At 42.4% G+C, this 25,090-nt stretch overlaps 1 protein-coding gene across 3 annotated transcripts in view; it reads right to left on the bottom strand.

The window, feature by feature from the left end:
- The window catches only part of PTPRT (protein tyrosine phosphatase receptor type T), a 458,488-nt gene that overhangs the window by 8,078 nt on the left and 425,320 nt on the right, over nt 1-25,090 (bottom strand). For all 3 annotated transcript variants that reach the window (XM_075166323.1, XM_075166325.1, XM_075166326.1), the window contains 9 exons: nt 24,339-24,426; nt 16,621-16,697; nt 15,670-15,706; nt 14,185-14,282; nt 12,315-12,431; nt 9,912-10,066; nt 7,306-7,441; nt 6,516-6,665; nt 3,413-3,586 (listed from right to left, as the gene is read on the bottom strand). In XM_075166323.1, the coding sequence (XP_075022424.1) occupies nt 3,413-3,586; nt 6,516-6,665; nt 7,306-7,441; nt 9,912-10,066; nt 12,315-12,431; nt 14,185-14,282; nt 15,670-15,706; nt 16,621-16,697; nt 24,339-24,426 (1,032 nt within the window). The remainder of the gene's footprint in view (nt 1-3,412; nt 3,587-6,515; nt 6,666-7,305; nt 7,442-9,911; nt 10,067-12,314; nt 12,432-14,184; nt 14,283-15,669; nt 15,707-16,620; nt 16,698-24,338; nt 24,427-25,090) is intronic.

Raw genomic sequence — 25,090 nt, 5'->3', positions numbered from 1 at the left:
TGCTCCCAATGAAGACATTTCATTAAAGAAGTGTCACAAGAGCAGAGATTACCCAAATCAATTATTTATATTTTGAGACTCAGCAAATAATACTAATTCTACTATTACTACTACTACTACTACTATCAGTAATATTAATAATTGGAAAGAAAACAGCTGGAAGCAAATGCTATCCTTTTTGCTGCAATGGACTCTAGGAACTACAGAAGGGATTAGCCCCCCATCTGCTATTGCTCCCTGGTGATGTAGTGCTACAGAGGTGGCACATTTGGATCCCAGCCATCCTTTAAGAGCTTGTGGGGCAATATTCACAGCTTGCGACACTGGCATTTAATTTCTGATGCTATTCTTTTGCCTCAGAAAAGCCCTCTGACCTCAATCTCCCTAACCACAAAAGGGAGGAACTGTGCTTCTAACCTCTGCAGGGCTGTGTTAATGAATGTTTGCAAGGCACTCTGAGATGAAAGGGTACAAGCTCAAAACTTTATCGCTTTCCAACCACGGCAGGCAATGCTTAGATGAGCCTACAAACTGCACAGTCCTTTGTGCCGTACAGCTGTGAAGCAGACTTGAACCAAAAGGCACAATATTTCTGGGTTAAAAAAAACCAAACCAAACCAAAACCAAAAAACCACAACAGATTAAGATTTTTTATTTAAAGTAAAGAAATAAATAAAGCCCCAAAGTATTAAGATGGTTGTTGCGGGGGCTTGCCTTTTCTTCTCCATATGAGTCAGCTGTGGGTGGAAGTGCTGAGCAGACCATGCTGGGAGGGGGAGAAGGTGCTGTGCACGCGCTGCACCAGCTTGCAGGGCGGCTGCACCATGCTTCTGAGTGTGCACGTGTGAGGGGGGTGATGGGACATGACGGAGAGAGAAGGAAAAGGAAATGGTTTCTTGGGAAATGATCAGTCTGGAATGGATTTTCCTCTTTCTCCCTACTCTGTATTTCAAACCTAGGAGCACCGGTATGGGTCAAAAGCTACGTCATACAAGACCAACAGAGGCAACAAGTGGTAAATAAAATAGTGAATCTTATCTCTTAATTAGAGTTAAGAACATCATAATGTTTCTGCTGTGTTTTTTCAGTGTGCACCAACATAGCAGACTGCATAATTGGCTAAGCTGCTGGCTGAAGGTAAGATGGGTTTGTGGGTTTTGCCATTAGCAGAAAAAAACCCCATGCCCCACCTGTTTTCTTTGCTACAGGTGAGGAACCAGGCTCACTGCCCAGTTTTAAAGGGGAAGTGACACAGAGATGTTAATTCCTCATGTAAGAGAACGTGTAGGATCTTGGGGGAATGGCGACGACAGGGACATGACATGGGCTCGTGTGGTTCTCCAAGTCCCATGCATTAAATGCAAACCTATCACCACTTCTGTATGGCTTGATTCAGAGATGTGGCTAAAGTCTCTTTGCTTAAGGATTATGATCAATTGTTTTAGGGGAGGGTGAAGGACAGTATTTCTCCTTTCTTCTTAACAAACCATTTTGCAGATGCAAACATGGCTTTCCAGTGATTCTCATAGGAAAGATCCTAAGGTCTGTTTACTTGAAAGGGACAGAGGACATGAAGAGGAAAGGTCAGGAGTCTCAAAATGTGCTGGGGGAGAATTCCTCCCCTCTGTGGGCAACAGTAGCCCCTTGGCTGTATTCCCAAAAGCTGACTCAAGGCAGAGGAGGTTTTTTAGAGCTCTGCAACCAACAGACTGAGACAGTCTCCAGCAGAGCTTAAACTAGGAGCCCAGACCGAGTGCTTTACTGAACCCTGAGGGAGGGTTCAAACAGCATTCTGTGTCTAAGGTTAATTTTGGTGAACACAGTCCAGAGCAGCCTGCCAGATGGCCTTCCTGGGACAATTCATGCTTCCAAACCCAGGCTGTAACCCATCCCAGGTCTACCATCATCCCTCCCTGCTCTAGCACTTCTTCCATCATAGCTTTCACGTAATAGAGCAAGCTGCAAGTCAAATAAGATTTGGGGAGAAGTTTAAAGAGAGATAAACATGAGGAATCTGTAAATAAATTTATCACCTCTGGGACTGTGTTGTCAGCTGTTCCTCAGCACGTGCCTGTCTTCACACAATGAAAGAACTAACGATAGCTAGTTCTATAGCCCTAAGGCAATATGGGATGGATGATCTCTCGTAAGAGTCCATGCTCAGTATGAGACTGCAGACATGAAACTACTGGAAAAGACAAAGAATTTGCAATGTCTGTCCTCAACAGGAACGCCTATGAACATGTGGGATTTTGGCTGTTCCCTTCTCTGATTTTTTTTTCAAAAGCTGCTGATTCCTCTATGGAAGGATAAAGGAGAGCTAGAGAACATCATAGTGGCTGAATTTCAATGACGGGTGAAAAATTCCTTTCCTACAAAAAAATTTAATTAGCAGGAATTTTGTGGGGAAAGATACAAGTATTAGCAAAGTGCTTGGAGGTAATGAGGGCTGAAATGGGCAAACACATTCCCAGTTCCTAAGAAACCAGGGAAGAATTCATTGTGCTTCTGCAGATTTGCCAAAGAACAAAACACACTTTAAAGGAAAAAAAAAAGTTTCCTTAAGCATATTTGCAATGAAAACATCACAATCTTTCCGAAAAAAAATCTAAAATTAATTCTATGACCATTTGACTTAAGCTCTTAAATGCAGTAGTATCACTGTTCCCCAAAGACTGAAAGAACAGACAAAATTAAAAAAGACCGACCCCAACATTGCTAGGGAAAATATGATGAAATTTCACCCTGGATCATATGTACACATACTCCAACTGCAATAATTAGTGGCTTTAAAGACATCTCTGTCCAAAGGCAGTTAGGCACCACAGCAAAAACAAACTGTCAACATAATTCACCCTATACGAATGACCTGTGCTGTGGGATTCTAGCCTATAAACAAAGCAAGGGAAAATGCCTTCAGACAGATTCACATCAGCTTTACTCATGTCCTTCAGCCTTTAAGTATTTTGCACATCTGATCCCTGTACTCCCATATTCTTAACCGCATAAGCTCACATAAATCACTCGCTCCACACTGCAAACTATTCTTTTCAAAGAGCTAACCTGGCAAACATTTCTCTTGCAATTTATATGACAACCAATATATGGGAAGAGTTGTCCCACTGCTTCTTTGTCCATCTGCATTCCTACGATACAACCTCAGACTGCATGCTCATGAACTTCTTTGTCACGAATTTTCCACCAATGTGAGGCAGAACTACAATGGTAGTGTGATAATCATAGTCTAGGTGACACATTTCTGTGTGCTTTTGCCCAGTTTGGAGATGTCAGACCCAGAAACCGCAGTTACAAAAGGTTTTTTGCTTTGGATCCCTTTCTCCCAGAAAAGTATCCCGAGAACGAATTAACGCGATGCAGACTGGATCAGCGAGGACAGTGCAGTGCTGCTTACATCCATGAGTGCAGCATTGATGTAGTTACTTGATTCGCCATCCACGGAGATGAGGAAAGGCAGGCACCGGTCCAGGGGCAACACATCCATGCAGCGGTTCTTGTCATGGTTCCTTGGCAAAAGACCGATGCTGCAATCTTCTGGCCGAACACGCGGTGTCACAATATTAAGAGTCTGTGAAGGAGGGAGGGAAAAGGGGAAAGAAAGACAGAAGCAGGCTGAATATCTCTGAATTTACTTCCAAGAAGGATGCCACCTGCACAATATGTTTATTTTAAAGGTACATAGACTAGCAGATCTTTGAGATCCCAGAGAACGAAAACGAAGGAGCACTGAGGAGCTTGTTGCTGTTGTAACACATTGCATTTTGCACATCGTCCTGAGGTGCTCTTTGAACACCGTAAGCTCCAGCATAAATTGAGGGCACTACACACCTACTAACAATTTCCAGCGCTAAAACCCCACAGCAGTTAGATACCATTTCTGTTCTTTCCTAGAGGCTGGACATAGCTACAGGTACAAGTTGCAGCTTTGACCTGGTCACGGAGTGAAACCTTCTCGTGTTTCTACCCTCCCTAGGGTGGAAGCACGCATCTTTCTCCCTCTTCAAGTGGATCCTGTGCAGAAGTACCCTGAGTATTGACCTGGCTCACCCAGCAGGTCAGACTGGGTTCAAATCCTCTGGCGATTCCTCAAACTATTGACTTATCTTAACAATGCATGTAAAAACCTAAGAGAAAATGTTGGGATTTTTTAAACAGGAAAGTCTATTTGTTTCATATATTATTTAGATTACTGCTTTCCTTTTCGAGTAACACATAGGATGCTTCACTTACATAGCCATACCTTATCTCTGGGGTCTTGCTGTCAGTCTTTTACCATTATCTGTCTTTCCCACAGCTTGACAGACTGTATTTCTTTAAATCTAATTTTCTTTTCTGTTATCCGTTGTGGAGGCCTCCTGACAAACCAGTCCAGATTGGTCAGCAGGGATCAAAAATAGCAAATCAAAGCGAATGCATCTTAACACTGTCACTTAAGTCATGGTAGATCAGTGGCTACCTGATGTCATGCTACTTTCACTTGTTACGTGTCCTCTTCCTGAGCAAAGCCCATGCAGTCATACAGTGAACTCCTCTGCAGCCATCAGAGGAACACAAAATATTTAGGGTCCAAAAATTCTTACAAAGAGCTTGACTTCTGCCACAGAGCGGTTATGAATAGAGAAAAGAGGAGGGTCAAACAATCCAAGATAAAGGAATGTGTCAAAGTATAAAATTTGAAATAATATAGTTGCTCTAAATTATGCAGGTTCTACATAAAAGTCCCTTTGTCTAGAGATGGATAGCAGGTAGTCCGGCTGGGGAAGCAACATGAAAGCTCAGATCTCTGACAGTGCAGATAATTAGGCAGGTGACTTGTTAGTGATTTACTCCTATTTTATGCCCTTCCCCTCTCTCCCTTGTTTTTGTACTTATTCAGATTACAAAAACTCTCCAGAACGAGCTTTTGCATGTTCAGACAACATGTAGTGCATGAGAAATACATCCAGCCTTACCTGAGGGCCGGTGGGCCCAAATTGCACCAACAGATCTATAGTTAGATCAACTGGTTCACAAAGATTGCAGCAAAAGATACCATCTTTTGCATTAAATCCAGACAATTAGGGCTGAAGAATGCTCTGAGCCAAAATCCTGTAAAAATAGATTCTACAACTAGACAGAGAACGAACCTCTTATGCAAAGTAGAGTGGAGCATTTCCTTCCCACAGGAGCTGCCAGCCCCTGGCAGCTCAAAAGAACAAGCACGCAGGCGACAAATCTCATCTCATATCATGACAAAATAAGCACAGCAAGCGGTGACTTTGTTTTTTTTAATAGCATAACAGCATTTGAGGAAGTTAGGCTTTGGCTCCTTCATGCCAAGCCTCCAGAACCAGAAACACTTTTACAGATCTGATATCACTTGATAAAACCAGATCTTTTTTTAATTGAACTGTGATCAGTGGGGATCCACATTCTTTATCTCACTATACCAACCCTGATGATTCCCTGTAAGGTTTCAGATAAAAACCACACATTCTCCCTTTGCGTAGAGAGGGAGGAAAAGAGGCATCTGACTCAGACTGGGGCTCCCAAAAGACATTCTCTTGCTGCAAAAGATACTTTGCTGGGAAAGGGAGTGGGCATTTCCTACAATTAAAGGAATCTCCACCTTTTTGCTGTTAAGAATGGCCTCTTAACAAATAGCGGAGCTCTCTCTCTCTCTCCTGTCAAACTCACCTTGTCCCAGATTTTCCACAATATTATGTTTTTTCCATACATCGGTGTTGGCTGAAAATCCTGAAGGGATTTACAGATACACGAGGAATCAGACTGAAAAACTTAGTTCAGTGTTCTGCAGGGTGAATTCTCTACTGTGTGAGAGATACAAGTCCACAGGGCTCGTGGCTCATGTGTCCCAAGCCCACTTATTAGGGTGGGATAAGCAATGGCGATAGCAAAAGGTGGAGGGGTCCCCATTTCATTGCTTGCCCCAGGCAAACCGCGCTATGCCAGCACTTGTGAGTTTTACTGTATGTCACTTCAGTCCTGATCACCAGGTACGTGGCAAAACATCTATAGTGAACTGAGGGATTCAGTTCACTGAAAATTAGTAATAGCGAAAGTAACGCTCACTGAGCTCACTTTCTCCTTTGTATGGAAGGACGTCAACAAGTTGATTGCAAGACTCAGAAGCAGCATATGAGCCATGAGAACGGATAATAAGGGACCTTGAGGCATAAATGTTTCTGCATAAATTACAGAAGAAAATGAACAACAGAATATTTCTTGAAATGAGAAGTACAACATTATGTGTGAAAATTAGTACCCTTGCTCTACTGAAGTGATGGGGAAATTTTTTCCTTGCCGAAGGCTGGGAAGTCCATGCTCAGAAACAAATCTTTGCCTGATCCAGTAGTAAAGCAACAAAAATCAGCTGAAATCAGACCTTGGCTCAATGTCCCCCTTCTCTGCTCTGTTGGAAATCGTAAAATAACACACAGAAATTGATTAAACACCTTCAATACACCAACTGCAATGACTGAGACATACGAAATTACCTGAAACTCATCTTTTATCTGGCTGGAATTGGTCTGTGGATCTAGTCTGCTGATGTTGTAATATATGGATCTGAACTCACAAACTGGAATGGCCGTGTTGCCACAGAGACACGCCTCCAAAATGGCATCATGGACAAATACATACTGCTCCTGCACAGGGGAGGAGATAGGATATTAAAATCATATTTTCAATACAGATCATGAAATATCACGCTTTTTTTTTTCCTTCAATCATGCCCGCTATGCATATTTGTCTCTGCTTCTTGTGGAGGCAAATAACTCAGTGTGCTATGTGACACCTTTGTAAGCATATTTCATCCATCATCGAATGTGAGGTCTCATGTATTTATTTCAAATTTACAAGTAAAATGGGAAGTCACCACTCTCAGGAATGCTGGGACAAAATGGGGGTGGGCTGAGGAGGAAATCAGGGTGTAGCTCAGGTGTTTAGCTTGCAATTGATATAAATTAGGTACTACTGGAGTTTGCAGTATACCTATGAATGAGTCATGAGAGGATTCAGAAGCCAGCTTTTTTCTACTGTGAGAATAAAATTAATCAGCAATGCTAAGACCTAAACTTCAAGGTTTGCCCTCCTGTCTTGGAGGCCCTGAGTAGCTGCCAGTGAATGCGATTCGGTGCACATCTGGCCATGGTTAGCCATAGAAAGTTCTGTATAATCACATCACGGAGCAAGCAAGTGCTGACTTAATGAATTGCTGGGCTCCTGTTGAGCGGAGAAGCTGACAGAAAAGCAGTACATCGTAAGAGGAGACCCGCTGGCACCCACCTCCGTCTGCACCAAATTGACCCTTTGGGATCGCAGCTCTCGCACACAGTTAAATATATCCACCACACCTTCGTTCTCTGCCATGTCAAGCATGATGTCGATGGCAATAAAGCACCCTGTTCTCCCGGCCCCAGCACTAAAAAAAGAAAAAAACATGAGGGTCTGCATGACCAAGGGACCATGGAGAGGCAGGGTTCTATGGAGGAGAAAATAACTGCATTACAGACCCAGCTGTTTTCTCTTGGAAGCTGCTCCCCTCTCCCAATTGGGTTGATTTTTGTGTGTAGCTAAATTAGCTTAGGATTTAAGAGAATGAGGTGAAATAATATTTCTTGAAGGGGAAATGGACCCAGGTAGCAGGAAAAAAAGCTCTGTGTTCTTGAACATAAAAAAAAAAAATTACTCTACAAAACCAATCATGATTTTACAGGTCGGTTCATCTGCACACCTCTCATCACATGGGATGTGGGAGAGCAGCCTCCAGGTTGCAAACAGACACAATTCCAGAAATATTCTTCCATGGGACTCTTTAAAAGGCAGGCACATGGTTACTCAAGTGGGCATGATGAAAGGGGCTCAGTCCTCCACCTTAAACATTTCTTTTCTCTTTTTAATCCGGAGAAGTTTGGGTCCCGAGGAGGGTGATTTCAAGTTGTGGATTGTAAAATTATAGAGAAAGGAGCTCGAGGCTACTAAAAACCTTCACTTTAGAGCCCCGCCCTGCTTGCGAGAATTGGACCATCTCCTGCCAAACTGTGCTGTCATTGTGTCCTTCTTCCCTCCTGGGAAACCATCCAAGCTGTTTAGGTGTGAAGGATACAGAGAGGAGAACGGCTCTTCACATTACTCCGAAGGAAGAAGGAAAACTCAGCTCAAATCAGGGAAACTTCAGTTGCATGAAAACTCCAGCAGAGCCGAAAGCAAGGAGATATGAATGACCATAAATTAATGGCCCAGATTAATCAACTGCTGAATAGAGAGAAGATATTTTTCATTTGCAGAATTTTAATGAATAAGTGGCATTTCCTCTTGCTTTATCTTTCAGCTTTTCAGAATTTTAACAAATAGTTATAACATTTCTATATTTAGAGGATCCTGGCACTTCATAAATATCGAACAGTGATATTATGCAGCCAGGCATCGGTAGGGAGAATTTGGTAATTACCACTTAAAGCAAGTCATTAAAATTCAAAAGCAGATAAATAACGGAGAGGAAATGGCATTTATTCATTAAAATGTGAAGGATGAAAAATTTCTCCTTGCTTTCTTGGTGACAATGAATCAGGTTCAGACTCCTTCTGGGGCCAGACCCATGTCATGGCACCAAGGTAGCAAATTCAGGCCCTGAGCTCTGAAGAATTCCCTTCTGCCAGCTCCTCAGGCTTAGCTGTATTTTATTATAAAACTGATTCATTGCTTGCTAAAAACCAACAAAACACCCGCCTAACCCAAAACTGTTTTAAAAAGGTAAGATTTAATTGATTTTCCTTTTTAAAGTGGTTGCGGGATGTATTCTCTCTCTCTTCCTGATCACACAGCACGGCACTTAGAGGTAATTGCCTGTGGATTGATAAGGGGTGAGATTTTGGGACAGCCAGCTCTGCTCCCTAGCCTTGTGCTCCACCATGACTCCTTTATAGAACGCGTGCCCTGAGCTATGGCCTGAGCACCGCAGAAGTAGCTGCTACAAACCCAGACTCTGTTTTTGCAGCAACGCCTTTCCTTGCGTTTGAAGTCTCCTAACTCTGACGCCAGTCTGCATGTGCGTGTCTGCTCTCCCACCACCAGCAGCATGCCTGATCTCACCTCAGACTGTTAGTTCTTCTCGTCAGGGACACTCTCCTACATATTCATATAGTGCCTGGCACAGTCGGGCTTTAAGCTCAGTTGGAAGAAAACAGCGCAGAAGAGCCCTCAGTAACAGCAGCAGCCAGGGAGTTAGCAAGCACGTGATTCAATAGTCTGAATTTTCACAGCTGTAAACCAAGCAGTGAGGTTTCCTCAGGCATTCCCCTTTCATTTACTAGCTGGAAGGCCCTGGGCAGGTTTTCGGTCTGACATTCCCATTCCAGCTCCTGGGCTTTGAGGAGGCCAGGATGCACAAGGGCTGGCAGCCAGACCTGGGAAGACAGACTAATATTTCAGCTAAGACTCCTGATGCTGGTGCAAAGCTGAACTGCACTGCATGTGGGTAAAGAAAAGCAAAGTTGCTTTGAAATTCCCCGTCGGCAGCCCTGTCTTTTTGTAGGCATCGTCCCTTCTGCCACGTGAGGTTTGCTGTAGATAACGACTGGAATGGCTGTCCCAGATATTTACCATTTTCCCAGCTCTGCTGTGAGCATCTAAGAGAGTATAGGCCACCAGAGAGTCTTCTACATTCACATGGCTCTCTCTGACCTACTTATATCATCTCCAATTCATGCCGGCTAAGCTCCAGAGCTGCCACTTTAGAAAAGAAAACCAAATTCCACTTTGTTTCCCCATGAGGCCCATAAATTATACTCTTAAACAAACAAAATGTAGTTGATTATTGCCGGACGAGAAGAAAAAAGGAAAAAAGCTGAAGAAGCCGATGGAGGAAAGGCTCAGACGAAGAGCTCGCATACCTGCAGTGCACAACGATGGGTCCTGCTTCCGGGGGATTGAGGAACTTCACCTGACGAACGAAGCCCAGGAGGCCTGTGGCATAGCAGGGAACCCCGTGGTCCGGCCAGCTGGTGAAGTGGAACTGCCGAATCTCTCGGATCTCATGGTAGCCTTTCTGAGGAAACAACACAGCCTCTTTTTTTCTGCCGTCACTGCAATCAGCGTATTCTGACCACTGCTCCTTCCCCTCACGCAGAGGGCCGAACGAGCATTTAGCTCTCACTATACTCGGGAACGTGTCCCGCGCCGCGTGTCACTCCGAGAGATTTCAAGTGAACTCCAAGTACGAAGGAGGTGGGTAACATACAGCTGAGGCGAACGCCAGCTCCCAGTTCAAACGTCTTGTCTTGGAGTTCAAACCCAGCTGACCAGGAGCTTCACAGGGAGGCCTCAGCCCCAGCGCACCTCGGCTGCCCTTACCCAGCCTCCTTTGGCGTTATTGCCATACAGCCCCAAGAAGTCACTCTTAAATCCTTTTTGAGGCGTTGAATCATAGAATCATAGAATCATTAAGGTTGGAAAAGACCTCTAAGATCATCGGGTCCAACCGTCAACCCAACATCACCATGCCCACTACACCATGTCCCTAAGCGCCTCATCTACACGTCTTTTAAATACTTCCAGGGATGGTGACTCCACCACTTCCCTGGGCAGCCTGTTCCAAGGCCTGACCACTCTTTCAGTAAAGAAATTTCTCCTAATGTCCAATCTAAACCTCCCCTGGCGCAACTTGAGGCCATTTCCTCTCGTCCTATCGCTGTTACTTGGGAGAAGAGACCAACCCCCACCTCGCTACAACCTCCTTTCAGGTAGTTGTAGAGCGCGATGAGGTCTCCCCTCAGCCTCCTCTTCTCCAGGCTGAACACCCCCAGTTCCCTCAGCCGCTCCCCATCAGACTTGTGCTCCAGGCCCTTCACCAGCTTCGTTGCCCTCCTCTGGACACGCTCCAGCACCTCCATGTCCTTCTTGTGGTGAGGGGCCCAGAACTGAACACAGGATTCGAGGTGCGGCCTCACCAGTGCCCAGTACAGGGGCACGATCACCTCCCTGCTCCTGCTGGCCACACTAGTTCTGATACAGGCCAGGATGCCGTTGGCCTTCTTGGCCACCTGGGCACACTGCCGGCTCATGTTCAGCCGCTGTCAACCAGCACCCCCAGCTCCTTTTCCTCCGGGCAGCTTTCCAGCCACTCTTCCCCAAGCCTGTAGCGTTGTGTGGGCTTGTTGTGGCCGAAGTGCAGGACCCGGCACTTGGCCTTGTTGAACCTCATACATTGGCCTCAGCCCATCGATCCAGCCTGTCCAGGTCCCTCTGCAGAGCCTTCCCACCCTCCAGCAGATCAACACTCCCGCCCAGCTTGGTGTCCTCTGCAAACTGACTGAGGGAGCACTCGATGCCCTCGTCCAGATCGGGATTGAAGTAACAGCCCGGGGGATGAACGCCTAGAGAGCGGGCAGGCCCCAGGCAAGGGTAGATTTTCTGCCACCTCCTGCCAAAAAATCTCTGAGATTACAGCTGGTGGTGAAAAGGGCAGAAACTGGTACCCAGACCCATCACTCAGCCTTTCTGGTGAGACCAAGCTACTGATACATGAAAATTGACGCCACTTGTATGTGCCCCGCAAAGGGTAACACAGACGTGTCAGTCAGCTGGGACATTTTATCGTACAGGGGACGTAGGTGGAATCCAGCAGCAGGTCCTCTCACCTGTCAGATTTTGGCATTAGCACTTCTTACCAAGTTTTTCAGTAATTTAGTGAAATATGGAGCTGATGCATTAGAAAGCTGGAACAATATTCCCAGTGTGGCTGAAGTTCATTTAGCAGGAATTTTTGAAAAGCTTTAAAACCACTTACTGAGTGTTTGGAGAGTAATTTGGACAGACCTGGAAGACTCTGACACTTAGACTTCCAATTTCTAATTACACATAACAAGGATCTTCCAAATCCTGCCGATTTGGGGATAATTTTTATACTCTTGCCTTTATTATATTTTTATTTCTGTTGAAAGGGGACGCTACCTGGCATCCATTTTAACTGATACCTTTTTTCATCTGTAATTTGCCACTGTGAAACACGACAGTTATTATTCCTGGCATACCATCAACTATCTGCTGGCTTTTGGATGGATTTAAACTTCATGCACTGTGGATTCTACTTTTGTGGCTACATCAAGATGTTCATTTAAAATCATTTGTCCAAAATGGAAATCTCTGTCAAAAATTCAGGTTTCTGAAGTGAAACCTGTCCAAATAGTAACAGCTCCCATCTCCAAGAGCATTCTGGATATATTTCCCAGAGTTCACATTTCTGAGCACAAATTAAGTGTTGTATCAAAATTCTAGCTAATTGAAGATTTCCTTACCTTTTGTACAGTAAATGTGCGTATGACATACTCTGCCAATGGTTCTGTCTCAATTAATGTGACTTTAATATCTCCATAGACCTCTGTGTCATCTGGCCAGTATCGAACACACTTTACCTGGGGGGAAAAAAGAAAATATTGAGAGGAACTAGCTCAAGTTGAGAGCTGACGTACATTTTACTCCACTTTCAAGTTGAAGCCGACGCAAATTAGGCTTTCTTCTGATGTACAGACCTTGTCAAAATTAACTGTATAAATTAGATCAAAATTCCTTTACTGTATATAGAAACTACAGGGAGGATTTTTTTCAGTTTCTTCTGTTGTGAATACAAATGAAAAGGATGCATTTAGCTCTTCTTCTTTAAGATAGTCTCCCTTAAATTTCTCTATATGCCCTGACAATATATCAGGTTTACAGAATACCTGGCAGTCACTACCACCATCCCCTTTGAGAAAAATCTATGCTTTTGCTATTGCTACTGTAATTCTGAACTTTCTCTGTTTAGCCAAAGAATTTCAGCTCATAGGGATTGTGAGATACTCGTTGATACATTAAATTTGTTTGACTGTAAGCTTTCCTTATCAGATGTGGACACAAATTTGACATTTTACCAGCTGTGACAGGCCTCAGCTAAGGCTCAAGAAAGAAATCTCCTGATCACGTAAACATATCCCAAGCTCAGCCACTTCTAGAAGCCATGTGCAAAACTAGCTCTGGAAGGGATATTTAGGCTAACAAAGACTATCAAGTTATTAAATGCACCAGCATGAAAGAGTGGAACAGCACCTAAAAGCTGAAACAATTAGCTACTGTGAAGCAGGTTTCATGTTCCAGTTCCAGGCATAATCAGAAGGGGTTTTATAAATATTAAATATGATTAATGTAGGTTTGTTGGTGTTTTTTTTTGTTACACAGAGGCATTTATTTCAAACTGAAGTGTCACTAGAAGGTAAAATAGAATAAATAACAATAAATTAACAGAACCAGCTGGCATTCAACCATGAGATCTAAAGGAAATCAAATACAAAGCAGCTGAATTACTAATGGCTGTGAGTAAACTATCATTTACATTTTTCTTAGTACCAAAGCAATGGAAGGTGACAAACATCAGGACAAAATTTTTAAGAGCTCCAGTTTCTGGCTGAGAATGTCTCTAAACCAAAGACCACCAGGAGTGCGGAAGAATGTGCTGGGGAAAGCCACCCCAGACATGCCTTTTTCTTATTCCCTGAAGTCTAGCCTACGCCTTTTGAGTTATTCACATTTGCTCCCGTCGTGGGCTTTGGCAATTGCCTTATGCTGACACAGGGACTTCTGGTTCATCTGAGTCCAAGAGAGTGAAGCGATGGGTGTCGAGGAGGCCAACGCTGCTGGGTGGCCCCAGGATCCAGCTGTGCACAATCTCATACCACCACGGAGTAGTGATCTTCTGAAGTGACTGGAAACTCTAGGCTTTGAACTGCCATTTAAAGAGCTCTTTTGATAGTTTGAACAGCAGTCACAGGTTCTCACCCCTCTGGATTTTTGTGGGTAGATAAGTATTCAAATTATACAGATAAAGAATAATTATTACAGAAGTACATTTTTTCTTCTGTACTGAAAAAGGAGACAGCTTCTCAGCTAGCATAAATTTGTATAACTCTGCTAAAGCCGAGACGTACACCAGGAACATGATCCTTATTAGTCTAGAAGGGAAGCAGCTAAGTATTACAAAATCTAGCATTTTAGAGAAAACCCCAGAATGGCTTAATTCATTCCCTTACTACAGTAAGCAAAAGGCATTTCACTTGCTGAGCTTGCCTGAACAGCAGCACCGTGTTATACCCAGCGCTGGTTTGGCTTTATATGTTGGGAAAGTCGTACCCTTACCCTGCCCACTTCCACCAAGTTGGTGACCATGACAACACTTGCAGAGTTTTCTTGCCAAATCATTCTCCAGAAATCCTTCACTGTCTCTTGCATCGGCCCTGGGGCAGGAGAAAAGACAAAAAGACACTTTAAGAGAGGGTATCGAACGCCAAAAACTCTTTCAGCTGCTCCCCAGCCATTGCCCTGTTCCCACAGGATCCCACTCTCCCTTTCAGAGCATCCCTCTGCGATTCAGGGTTACAGACACGAACAGCCTGGAGCTCTTTAAGGGATCAGACACTTTCTCGCAGGGGGTATTTAAGGTTCTAGCATGCTGGAAACAGAGGTGATGGCTGTATTGTAAATAGTGGAGATGGCTCCAGTAGGTAATCATGTATAAGTGATGGGACATGGATGCACCCTATAGTTACTCTGTTATTAAGGCTGTATTGAAATTTGTACCTGATGCAGCACTAAAATTCCTACATTTCACACTTTAATATTTATTAATTATGAAGGAGGAAGGAACCATGCAGAAATTAGCCCATTTCTGAAGCTCCCCCAGAGAGAAAAATTTAAGGTTCCAACAGCCAGTACTCACAAGAGGTTTATTAGACTAGAGCCTTTCTCTGACCTTGTTTCCTTACTCTCTTCTACGCTGTAGGCGAAATCCTCCCACAGACTCTTTTCACCCACTCTGCCCATACTCCATGTTCTCTGCCTTGCTGCATTCCCTATACCCATACATCCTCAAATGACAGTTTTATTCTAATATGGTTTTTTACTCTTTCAATAGGGACAAGCCAGCAATGAAGTAATAAAGCAGAATTTAAGAATAGAGTCATTTCTATGAACATCACATTTGCAGGTAAGGAATGCACAAAAATGAGGACAAATAATGGTAGAGGAAGTGGTCATGGCATAAGAGTTTGGCCAGCGATGCAGGAAAACAGCACCCTGTTGTAAAGAACAGGAGTAGGGAGGTTTGTCATCTAACATGGATAGCCCTCAGCATTGAATTGTGTTGGTTTTTTCCTTTTTTCTTTCGTTTTTTCCCCTAAAGGCATAGGAAAGTCATCAACCAACTTACAGAAGGTGGTGTTCAAATGCATTTCCTACTAGTTCCCAGTAACCAAAAGTTCATCAGTCACAGGCTTATTCATACTGCCCTCCTCAAGCAATTTCACTCCAGAAGGTAAACCCAAGATCCATAAAGTCCCTTTTGGTTCTAATCTCATACTTCATGCACAAAGGACACATTATAGATTGTACCGCCACTTCTAAGTCTGCAGCATTTTTTATTCCTGTAGCTGAGGTTTTGTGTTTGAGTGCCTTAAAGATCTTGGAACATTCTATATCCTTCCCTTTTGTGCCCCTATACCAAGTTTTCAGATGTCCCCCAAAACAGATGTCCCCCAAAACAGATGTCACCCTATAAAAAGCTCTTACAAGAGTTTAAAACAGCAGTGGTTTTACAAATATTTAGACATACAAGAATGAACTTGCCTTGAGTTGCAATGTAATGGCGAGGCCGGTGGTACCCCTGAAAAAAAAGAAAATACTGACAGTCTGCGAGATCACAGTTCAGACAAAGCACACCAGGTATTTTATACTTTCCAGGTACCAGCAACTGCTGCACTCTTAACAGTGTACTAACGCTGGTTATCGAATGAATGAAGATAGGCAATTAGGTTGCCCTATGAGATTTTAAGTGATGGTATCTTGCTCAGGCTGAATAATAAGATCTCATTATGCCAAAGAGAAAACAGGAATGGGGCAGTTTTCATTATTTCCTCGAAGAAACCCAAGTCCTCTGACTAACCTGTGGGCAACTCTGAAAACTAATAGGCAAAATGCTGCACCTTCTTGTTTGAAAAAGAAGAAAGATACAGAAGCATTTGCTTCTGTATGAAAATGCTGCTTATCAGTCTTATGTAACTTTATTAGGTGTATTTTTCATCCCTTAAAGAAATTCTTCTGAACATTGTCATGTTCCTGTGATTTAGGAGATGCATACAAGAAACGCACGTTCATTTGATGATTCTGTGTGTGCGAGGGAGGCTGCTTTTTGAATGTTATTTTATAACACTAAAAAAACATATGTCAGTCTATTTACTCGCCTTCTGCACTGCAACTTTGTAAGAAGTTGCTAAGTCTCAGGTATCTACTAACGCAATTGCGAGGGGCCAATATTGATTTCTGCTTACGCTGTTTAGCCCACATTCCACTTATGTTGGTGGATCTGTCAAACACAGGAAATCTCCATCTGTCCAGATTGGTCAGACAGAATAAACTGGAGACCGAGAACGTTCTCCCTGTCACGACACGATGTTTGTATAATGTTCAGCTGTCATTCAGATCAGATCAACAGTCTGTCCCTATGTCAGATGCACCAAATTCATAAGCAGACTTGTCAGCAGGAGGGTCTGCCATAGCGGGAACGTCCAGGAGCCTTACGTCTATGTAATTGGCGTTTATGTAGTCAGAGTGAGGGTCCCCATCCAGCAGTTGCAATCTCACTCTTGAATGATCATCTGAAAGAAGGAAAGGAAAAAAAAGTGACAGTAACGATAAAGAGGAGTTTCTAAGTGTTTTATTTTATCTGCCGATTCTTGCAAGTGGGTAATTGGATACTTACAATAATAAAAAATAAAAGAATATCACAGGTATTCCTGTTCCTACAAGCCCTTTCTTTTGTGTTTAAGATGTAATGTTTAGATCCTTAGGTTAGTGTTCATTAAATTCACTGCTGTCACCATAATCCTTATAGAGCTTTTAGACAAACCACAAACATTGCTTGGTTTGGGGGTCTTGGGCCAGATCTTTGCAGGATGTATCTCCACCCACAAAAGCCATCTTCACGCTTGGAAGTAACAGCCTCCCTGGCTTCATCTGATCTATGGAAACTGTGGCAAGAGCTAAAACTGTCAAGATGAGGATAAAAATGAATAGGTCACGACAGAGATATAAAAGATTAAGGAGGGTAAAATGGCAAATGAAATCCTGCAAATAAGAAATGGGGCAACCCAGAAACTTGAAAGGAAATACCAAAGGAAATCAGAGCAATGTTCCTTTATGCAACCCACAGAACTCACGGCCACAAAACGGCATCAAGGCAGTGTTAAAAAAAAAAAATTAGAAATGTTCGTGTTTTTGAGGACGCTCAAAGTTACTTTCAATAAGGCAATAAAATAACAGATATCAATCTTTTCATCTCCCAGCATGCTCTACAGTTCAGACGCAAAAAGGAACTACCCCAGCGGGCAGATTATGTCATGACTTTCCACCAAGGGAATATTTTGATCTTTCTCTGGAACAGCTGGTGCTGGGCTCTGTCAAAGGAGATACTCCGCGAGCTGGGCTGTTGAGCTGATTTGCTCTGGCAATCCCAGCACGGGTATGCAATTAATTGCAGAACTGCTGTCTAAGGGCCAGTCGCTTGGCAAAGGCTGCTGTGCTGCAGAGGTCACTGCTGGGCATGCTAGGCTCATTTTTAAAGGACTTTTTAAAGAAGTATAACACAGAGTCCATTAAGTTTATTTCCTCTCCACCAGCTCTTTAGACCCTAGCCCTCAGTCAGTAAAGCATTAATGTTTAGAAGCGCTTTGCAAAATATGGGCCTAAGCATGACTGACATTCAATTAAAAAGAATCATAGCAATGAAATATAAAAATACGAGGTGTGATTCTGCAGTAACTCAGTCAAAAAGGGTTTTAGTCATCACTTAATTAAATGTAGAATCAGACAATAATTGTGAAGACAGATGTGCATGCAGTTCTGAAACCCAAGGTATGGATATGTATTAAATATTCATTCGGTTATGTAAAGCAATGATTCTCATACTCTGTTTCATTCCTTGGGTGAGATTTTCATACCCAAAAAATACAACCACACTGCTGTATTTATCAAGTCCCCTATTTGCATTCAAAAAAGGTTACGCAGGTGAATCCATCAAAAGCTCTGTTATATTTGTACTAATAAATATAACCTTTGTAGAGGCAGTGGAAGCAGGTATATTTCTCCGAGTGCTGATGTTGTTCCCGACTCTAGACAGTCACCTGCACTCAAGGCAACTGCACTAGGAGTTGCAGTTAATCATGTGGTTAGACAGACAACAAAAGAATTTATACTTAGAGCAATTCACAAAGACGGACAAAGAGCTGATTAAACCGGACACGTAGATGAAATACACAAAATCTCCCGCAGACAATTTCACACGTGCAATTCAAGGCAGGAAACTAAGGCTAGTTAAGAATCACACAGAACAAAAGCAAAGGAAAAAAAAAACCCTAGAGCTAATGGTTGGGAGGGGAACATTTACTGACTCCTCTTGTGATGCCACAATATAATAATGTTATGAAAGTCTTAACTTATTGCAACAATAGATCTAAAAAGTGATGAGACCAAAAACGACCCTAATGGCAGGTGAAAAGAATCTCAGGTTGATTTTTTAAGTGAGACAAAGACACTGTCTATGCACGGTGTGTAGCCGAAGTGCTCTGAATAGCCCTCAAGGAAGAACCTGCCTCTCTTCATTTAATAGAACTAAACCCCCAAATTAAGTTTCAGCTCTTTGAGTCACTCTTTAGTTAAAAACTTAAAACAGACAGGATGAATACCTCCTGAGGGAGCTAGCTGTGAAAGACCTGGGAAGGAGACGCAGAAGAGGTCTATGCATTTAAGACTATTCTGGATAAAGAAAAGATGCCCTGTGGCTGTAAAAAGTGGTGGTGTTTTTTTCCCTTTAAGCCAAATATGGTTATTCTATCTGTGAAGAACAGTAACGGAAGAAATGACCATTGGAAATGAATGACATTTTTAAAAAAGGAGACATTCAGATTTAGGTCCAATTATATTTTGGGACCAAATGAAAAATATTTTTAGTTGAACTTTGCTTCAGGAGGACAGAATTCACAATATTTCATTGCATATTTTACAAAAATGAGATTAATTCCTGTAGGAGATTTATTTCTCTTATGAGTGTGAACAGTGCAGCAGAAAAAAAAACTGTATATGGTAAGCACACAAAATATTAATGATGTCTTAATGGTGCCTTTAATCTTGTTCATAAGCTTAAGAGCACAGTCTGAATAAAAGTTCATGAAATAACTTACTTTGTAGATACCTTTTCCCCCAAAAAAACCTTTGGAATTCATTTGGCTTTTTTTTTTAATGGAGAGGGGCAAAACCCAATGCAACTTATTATGCTACTAACAGTAATTATCTTGTACTTAGATTTTTTCATCTATAGACTTTAAAGGACTTTTTAAAGAACAGCAAATGTCTTCACTGTATCTTCTCCCAATGGTCAGAATTTATTTCTGATTCTGCACCCTGTCCACTGGACTACACTAGCCAAGGAGACTACGTATCTGCCACACTGAAATGAAAGTGTCGCTCAGTCCTTCTGTAAATTTATCAGACATCGTATCACCATGTGTTACAAATGGATTATAAGAAACTTTAAAGATGGAGGGAGAAACAGAAGAATGTAACATTCAGGACGGCAAAAAATGGAAATTAACAATTGTAGAGATTATTTTGTTTCTTCCTGTTTACTATAGTCTGTATGCAAGTTAGCAGAACTCTAAATTTGTATGAAGAGTACTTTGACTGAAAATTGGTCTTAAAACAAATTTTAAAAATGACAAGTATTTCAGTGAAAAGCATTGTGCTCCCATTTTAGCACAAATATGTTACCGTTTCAAACTTCTGTCAAATTTCCCATTAGTGATCATTTGAAATATCATTTTTCCACATCTCATTTTGACACCAGCACTGGATTAATCTCACACAACTTTCGCCATCTAAATATTACGCAGCTAGTCTAAACTGGCTGTCAAGGTTCCCCACACAGTCTGGAGAAATACAGACATCTCTTGAAATTATTCAACCCAGTTCTGGTGCGAAAGGATGATTTGCCCTCCCAAGGCACGCTGTCCTCCCCTTTCTTTCCCCACTGGTCCTGCACTGTGCCTTGAGAACTGGGTAACGGCGAGGTGTGGTATATCCCACCCTCTCAGGATCACGTACCATGGACACTGCACAGACAAGCAAGAGTTTAGGCACTACAGAAAAAAGCAAGGAATAAAAATGCTTGGAAGACAAAAGACTTCTATTCTAAGTCCAATACTGACATGTGGGATTTTTTTTTTATTTTATGCATTATCCCTGTGTGTGGCCAAGAAGTGCACTCTACCTGCGTTTCAGCTGAGAGCTCCGTTAATCTCTCTGTTGTTCATCTCTTCCACCACAAAATTCTCTGATTAATTCACAGTCTTCCAGCCCAAAGCATATGGTAGTCAGAGCATGAAGAAAATGAAGCAAATTTCTTTACTGTCTTTTGTCATCAATTCAATAGTTTTTACTGGACCATCACAAGACTTTCAAACCATGGTGCCTAAGTGGGAAGATGCTCCACTGCAGATGGGAGGATGTGCCTAAAGCAGCACCAGTACGCGAGTGCTGATCTCCTCCTGTAATATTATGCTCAGTAAAGGGAGAAAAGAAAGGGAAAGAAAGTGCTCTCCTGTAAGGCAAAGCAAAACACAATCCTGTCTTTATGTCCTCAGCTCTCATCTGAGAGTTTTTACTCTCCTATAATGTAATGGCTCTAAATCTGGACAAGATGGCGAGAAACAGAATAGAACCAAAGGTCCCATATAGCTTCTGGATGTTTGCTCTTCTATGTAATGGGTTCAGCTCAACCCACAAAAGCTCAACATCCCTCCCCTAACAACCACTTGCTGATGCGCTTTCAAGGCCTCAATATCGAGGCCCTAAAGCAAATTTAAACCATTTTGCTCCAGCACATAAATGGGTACACTACCTACCCTTGCCCCCTAAAGAAAAATCTTGCATCTCCACAACTATCTTTGTGTTTACAGCTTTTATATCCAAAGCACAGGAGCAAAACTCATGGACTGTGCTGATATAATAAAAAGTTCGAGTAGGGCAGCTTCCTCCAGCACGGCAAATCTGTGCAATTGCAGTGCATCTTTCCACCATCAACAGTGGGTTTCTCTGGTCATACAGACCCCAAATCCACTCCTCAGCTTTTCCTTTCTCCAAAAACTACACCAGTGTTGCAGATTGAAGGGAACCCCGAAAAGTCGCGGTTTAAGGCATGGGAGAGCTTAGAGCTCTCTCACATCTCCTCTCCATGAACAGATTAGCCTCATCTGCAGTTTTGGTTTGCAAATGTAAGAACAGCAGATGTTGGGGCTGGCAGTAAGATCTAGGTTTTCATAGAGAGGCACGATGTTAATACAGCCCTGGGAAAGCAGTGAGCCGAGTAAAACAGTCCTGTAAGTGTACTATTATCCAGAAGGCCATAAAGACAAGATCTAATCTGCTGTGATTCACTGAGCAATGCTACTTATCGTAAGAGCTCACAAACCCACATTTTAACAAAAGTCTCTGAGGCAGTTACAGAAGTTAGGTCAAAACCTAACTTTTCAATTCACTCCCTAAAAGGCATGGGATATCTTGTTCCAGGAGTGATGAAATGGCAACCGTGGTTAAATAAATAATGTTAATTGCCATCTGCAGCCTTTTACCAAATAAACTGGCAGGAGCAATCAGTGCATACTCTGGGTTTTACCAGCAATTACAATTCTAGTACAACAAAGCAGCTAAGGGTGTAATCGTTTTCCACCTCCCCTCTCTGCTCAGGCTTTCGCACAGTTTGTACCCACTGAGCACAATTCGTTTTCATGATCTGCCCAGAGGGAACTGCCCTCCTGCTATTCTCAGCTCTGCTATCAATTCTCTATTCTGGGTCCTGTCGTTGCCCTTACTCAGGGAAGTTGCCCAGCGTCGCCCATCAGTAGGGTCTGGCTCAAGGCTTAGCCAGTGACACCACGGATAATTTCCCAATGGTTTTACAAAATGTCTGATGAATGATATGCTCCTTCCTTAGGCATCCTCCCTTCCTTCTCCCTAGCCTCTTCAAAGTGAAGCGAGGATTTAACTCCATTTTATCACTCTTTATTGCACATTACTAAATTCTCCTTGCTGTCTTTTAGAAGAGCTGTTGTCTCCTCCTCAAACTCTTTGTTCTGATACATATTTGAAGCGAAGAAAACCCACTCAACTTCGTTATTTACCTTCAACTCTTCTGCATCCTTCCTCTCTTTCACTGCCCTTGCTTTCTTTATCTATGCCTTTCCACCCTCTCAACCTCATTCTGAAATCTTTCCCAACAGCCCTCAAACTTGAGCTTCTTTTCTGATGTTTTATACCCTGCAGATACTTCTTCCTTAGCTTTGATTACATTTTGCATTCCCTTATTCAAGCACATCATCTCCTATCTGTATTGCTACTGTATTTATACTTACAGCTAAAAGGCTAACATCACTCTTCTTTAGACAACAATTCATCCTTGTGAACATCCTCCCTTTAGATAACACCCCATTTATCTTCCTTGATTTTGCTTCCTTCATTTCTTCTCACATTTCACTTGGAGTTCAACGTTTTCTTTGTGACCACCTTCAACTCTGGCTATTGCACAGAGTCTTGTCTCTCTTCACCTCCACTTTTACATTATGTCAACTGCTTCCTCAAAATCATACAGAGAAACAAAGAGTCTTTCACGTTTCCTTCCTTATATCATACTATGGCACTTCCATCTTCAATCCAGTGTGTAGTTGTTATAGCTGGACGATTCTTCTGTCTTAGACTAATTTAATCTAAGCTAATCGTATAGACAGGTAAATTGACCCTCTGTCTGGAGGTATACCCCTTTGCCACTAGGAACACGGGAAACTTAGAGCGAGGTGGAGCTTTTAGGCAGCTGAAGTTAAGGGAGACCATTTTCACGCTAACTGTAATACTCCAGTACTATCACTTCCATTTTCCACATGGAGAAACAAAGACTGATGGAACTGGTGACCTGCTCACAACCAATGCAGAAAGCCAACCGCCGAAGTGGGATCAGATCAGGGCTCACAAACTTCTGATCTTCATTTCCAGATTTCTTCATCTTTACCATGGGGTCCCTGAACTGAGCTGTTCTATGCCATTCCCCCAAAACTGTGACATGAATCAATTCTTTCAAGTCTTAAAAGAAAGAAAGGAGTAGTTATGTGTGAGATGATCTTTCTTTGTGGCCAAGGGTTTTTTTTAATTCTTTAGTAAAGTCTGTTTGTTCCACAGGAAATACATATTTAACCTGAGAAAAAATACTGTACTAAATATATCACTCAGCATGACTTAATTTTGCTCTTATAGTGTTCTATAGATTTATCCAGTCATGAACATCTATGGCACATTCATTTATATTCTCATTTCTTGTTCTGATGGTCTCAGGCCTGGCTTGTTCAACTTGATGCTGCTCAGCAGCCCTCAAAAAGAATTATGTCTCATACCTCCTCTCCCCAGTCATGATACGGAATAATGAAACTCTGGGCTAAGCTGCCTGGAGAGCTGCTGGGAAGCTCAACTTTGGAGATCGTTAGGAAGAGGCTTCACAAATAACTGATAAAAATGACTGAGGTGAATCTAGTCCTGACTTGGAGAATAAAGCTGACCTAAATGGTTTTATGGAGTCCTTCACTGCCCTGCAGTTCTGCAACGTATCAAAATTCCTATAACATCAACAGTAATTGGTTACTGAAAGAAGTAAAACTAAGAAGCTTTACTGTGCTTTCAGCTGCCTTATTGTGATTCTGAGGCAGAATCTAAGCTTGTCCCACACATCAAACCAGTTCTCTGGGGATAAGCAGCGCCTGCTCCACTGGTTACTGACCACAAGGAAGGAGAAAATCTGATCCCTGATCCATATCTAAAAATCTGATATATCTGCATCTCCATCTGTGCTCCCCTTCATGGCACTGAAAGCTCAGGGTTAGGTAGTAAAAATGGACAGAAAATGGGCATCATCACCAATTGAGAAAATCTGACAAAAGGACTTAGCCCTTAAATTACAAACACAAGCACAAAGCAAGGTAGATGGAAAATGTGTAAAAAACCATAAAGTCATGCAATGAATTTATGTAAAACAACGAAAAAAACATAAAATAAATCGTAGAAACATAGCCTGTAACAAACAGATTGAACTACTGAACGCTCAGCACTGTAAACCAGCTTTCAGCGAGATTCCCAAACACACCTTTTTCCACAGGATGCATATAAAATCTTACAGAAAGCTCAGTTTAATGTGAATTTACACCTACAGGAGATTATGTTTCCATATCTGTTCTTATTGCGGTTTTCATCTTCCTTGGCTGTATCCCAGGATGCTGTCTGCCCCTCGGGTAGTGCCTGCAAAACAAACAATAGTGGTGTGTTTATAAAAATCTGGCCAATGCCTTCAGGTGGATTAAGATGACTGAGCAGGGCAAAAATAAAGGCGCTGCATAATTCAGTAGTCAACCGAGCAAACAGCTGTTCTTGAGGAAAGGGCTCATCCACTAATGCAAAAAGCAGAGTTTGGTGCAGACCATTTGCATCTCTTGGCTTCTGCCAGCGAAGAATCATTTTCCTCCTGCTACTTCAGATCTAAAAGGATCAGTGGAATTTGTTTCTGGCTGCACAGTCACAGGTCAACCTCATTTCTCCTGTAGAACAGGGTTTGTGGAGATTTCACATACATACACTTCTAAGAAAACCCGGATGGTTGAAACATAGTGCTCAGTCCTTCATATTTAAGTTGAAAACAGATGCAGTGGTTTCACCTATTTCTGTATTAATAGAATAACGTTAATTAGGGATGTTGCAATACAAACCACTAGCTGGTTTTCTTTGGGGGAAAATAAAAAAGCTCAGGGTTTTAGATCATGTGTAAGGAAAAGAAGCAAGGTGCTCATGAAGTATGAAAATAAACAGTCATTTTCCTAAAATCTGCTCTTTTAGTTGAGAAACAATGGGGTAAGGAAACTGGCAGCACACAGCGCTGCCCTACCCTACAGCTTGGCCCTACAACTCT

Source organism: Calonectris borealis, chromosome 17, assembly GCF_964195595.1.
Source record: "Calonectris borealis chromosome 17, bCalBor7.hap1.2, whole genome shotgun sequence".
Classification (NCBI taxonomy): Eukaryota; Metazoa; Chordata; class Aves; order Procellariiformes; family Procellariidae; genus Calonectris; species Calonectris borealis.
The sequence above is the reverse complement of the archived record's forward strand: the minus strand, read 5'-3'. Positions and strand labels throughout refer to the sequence as shown.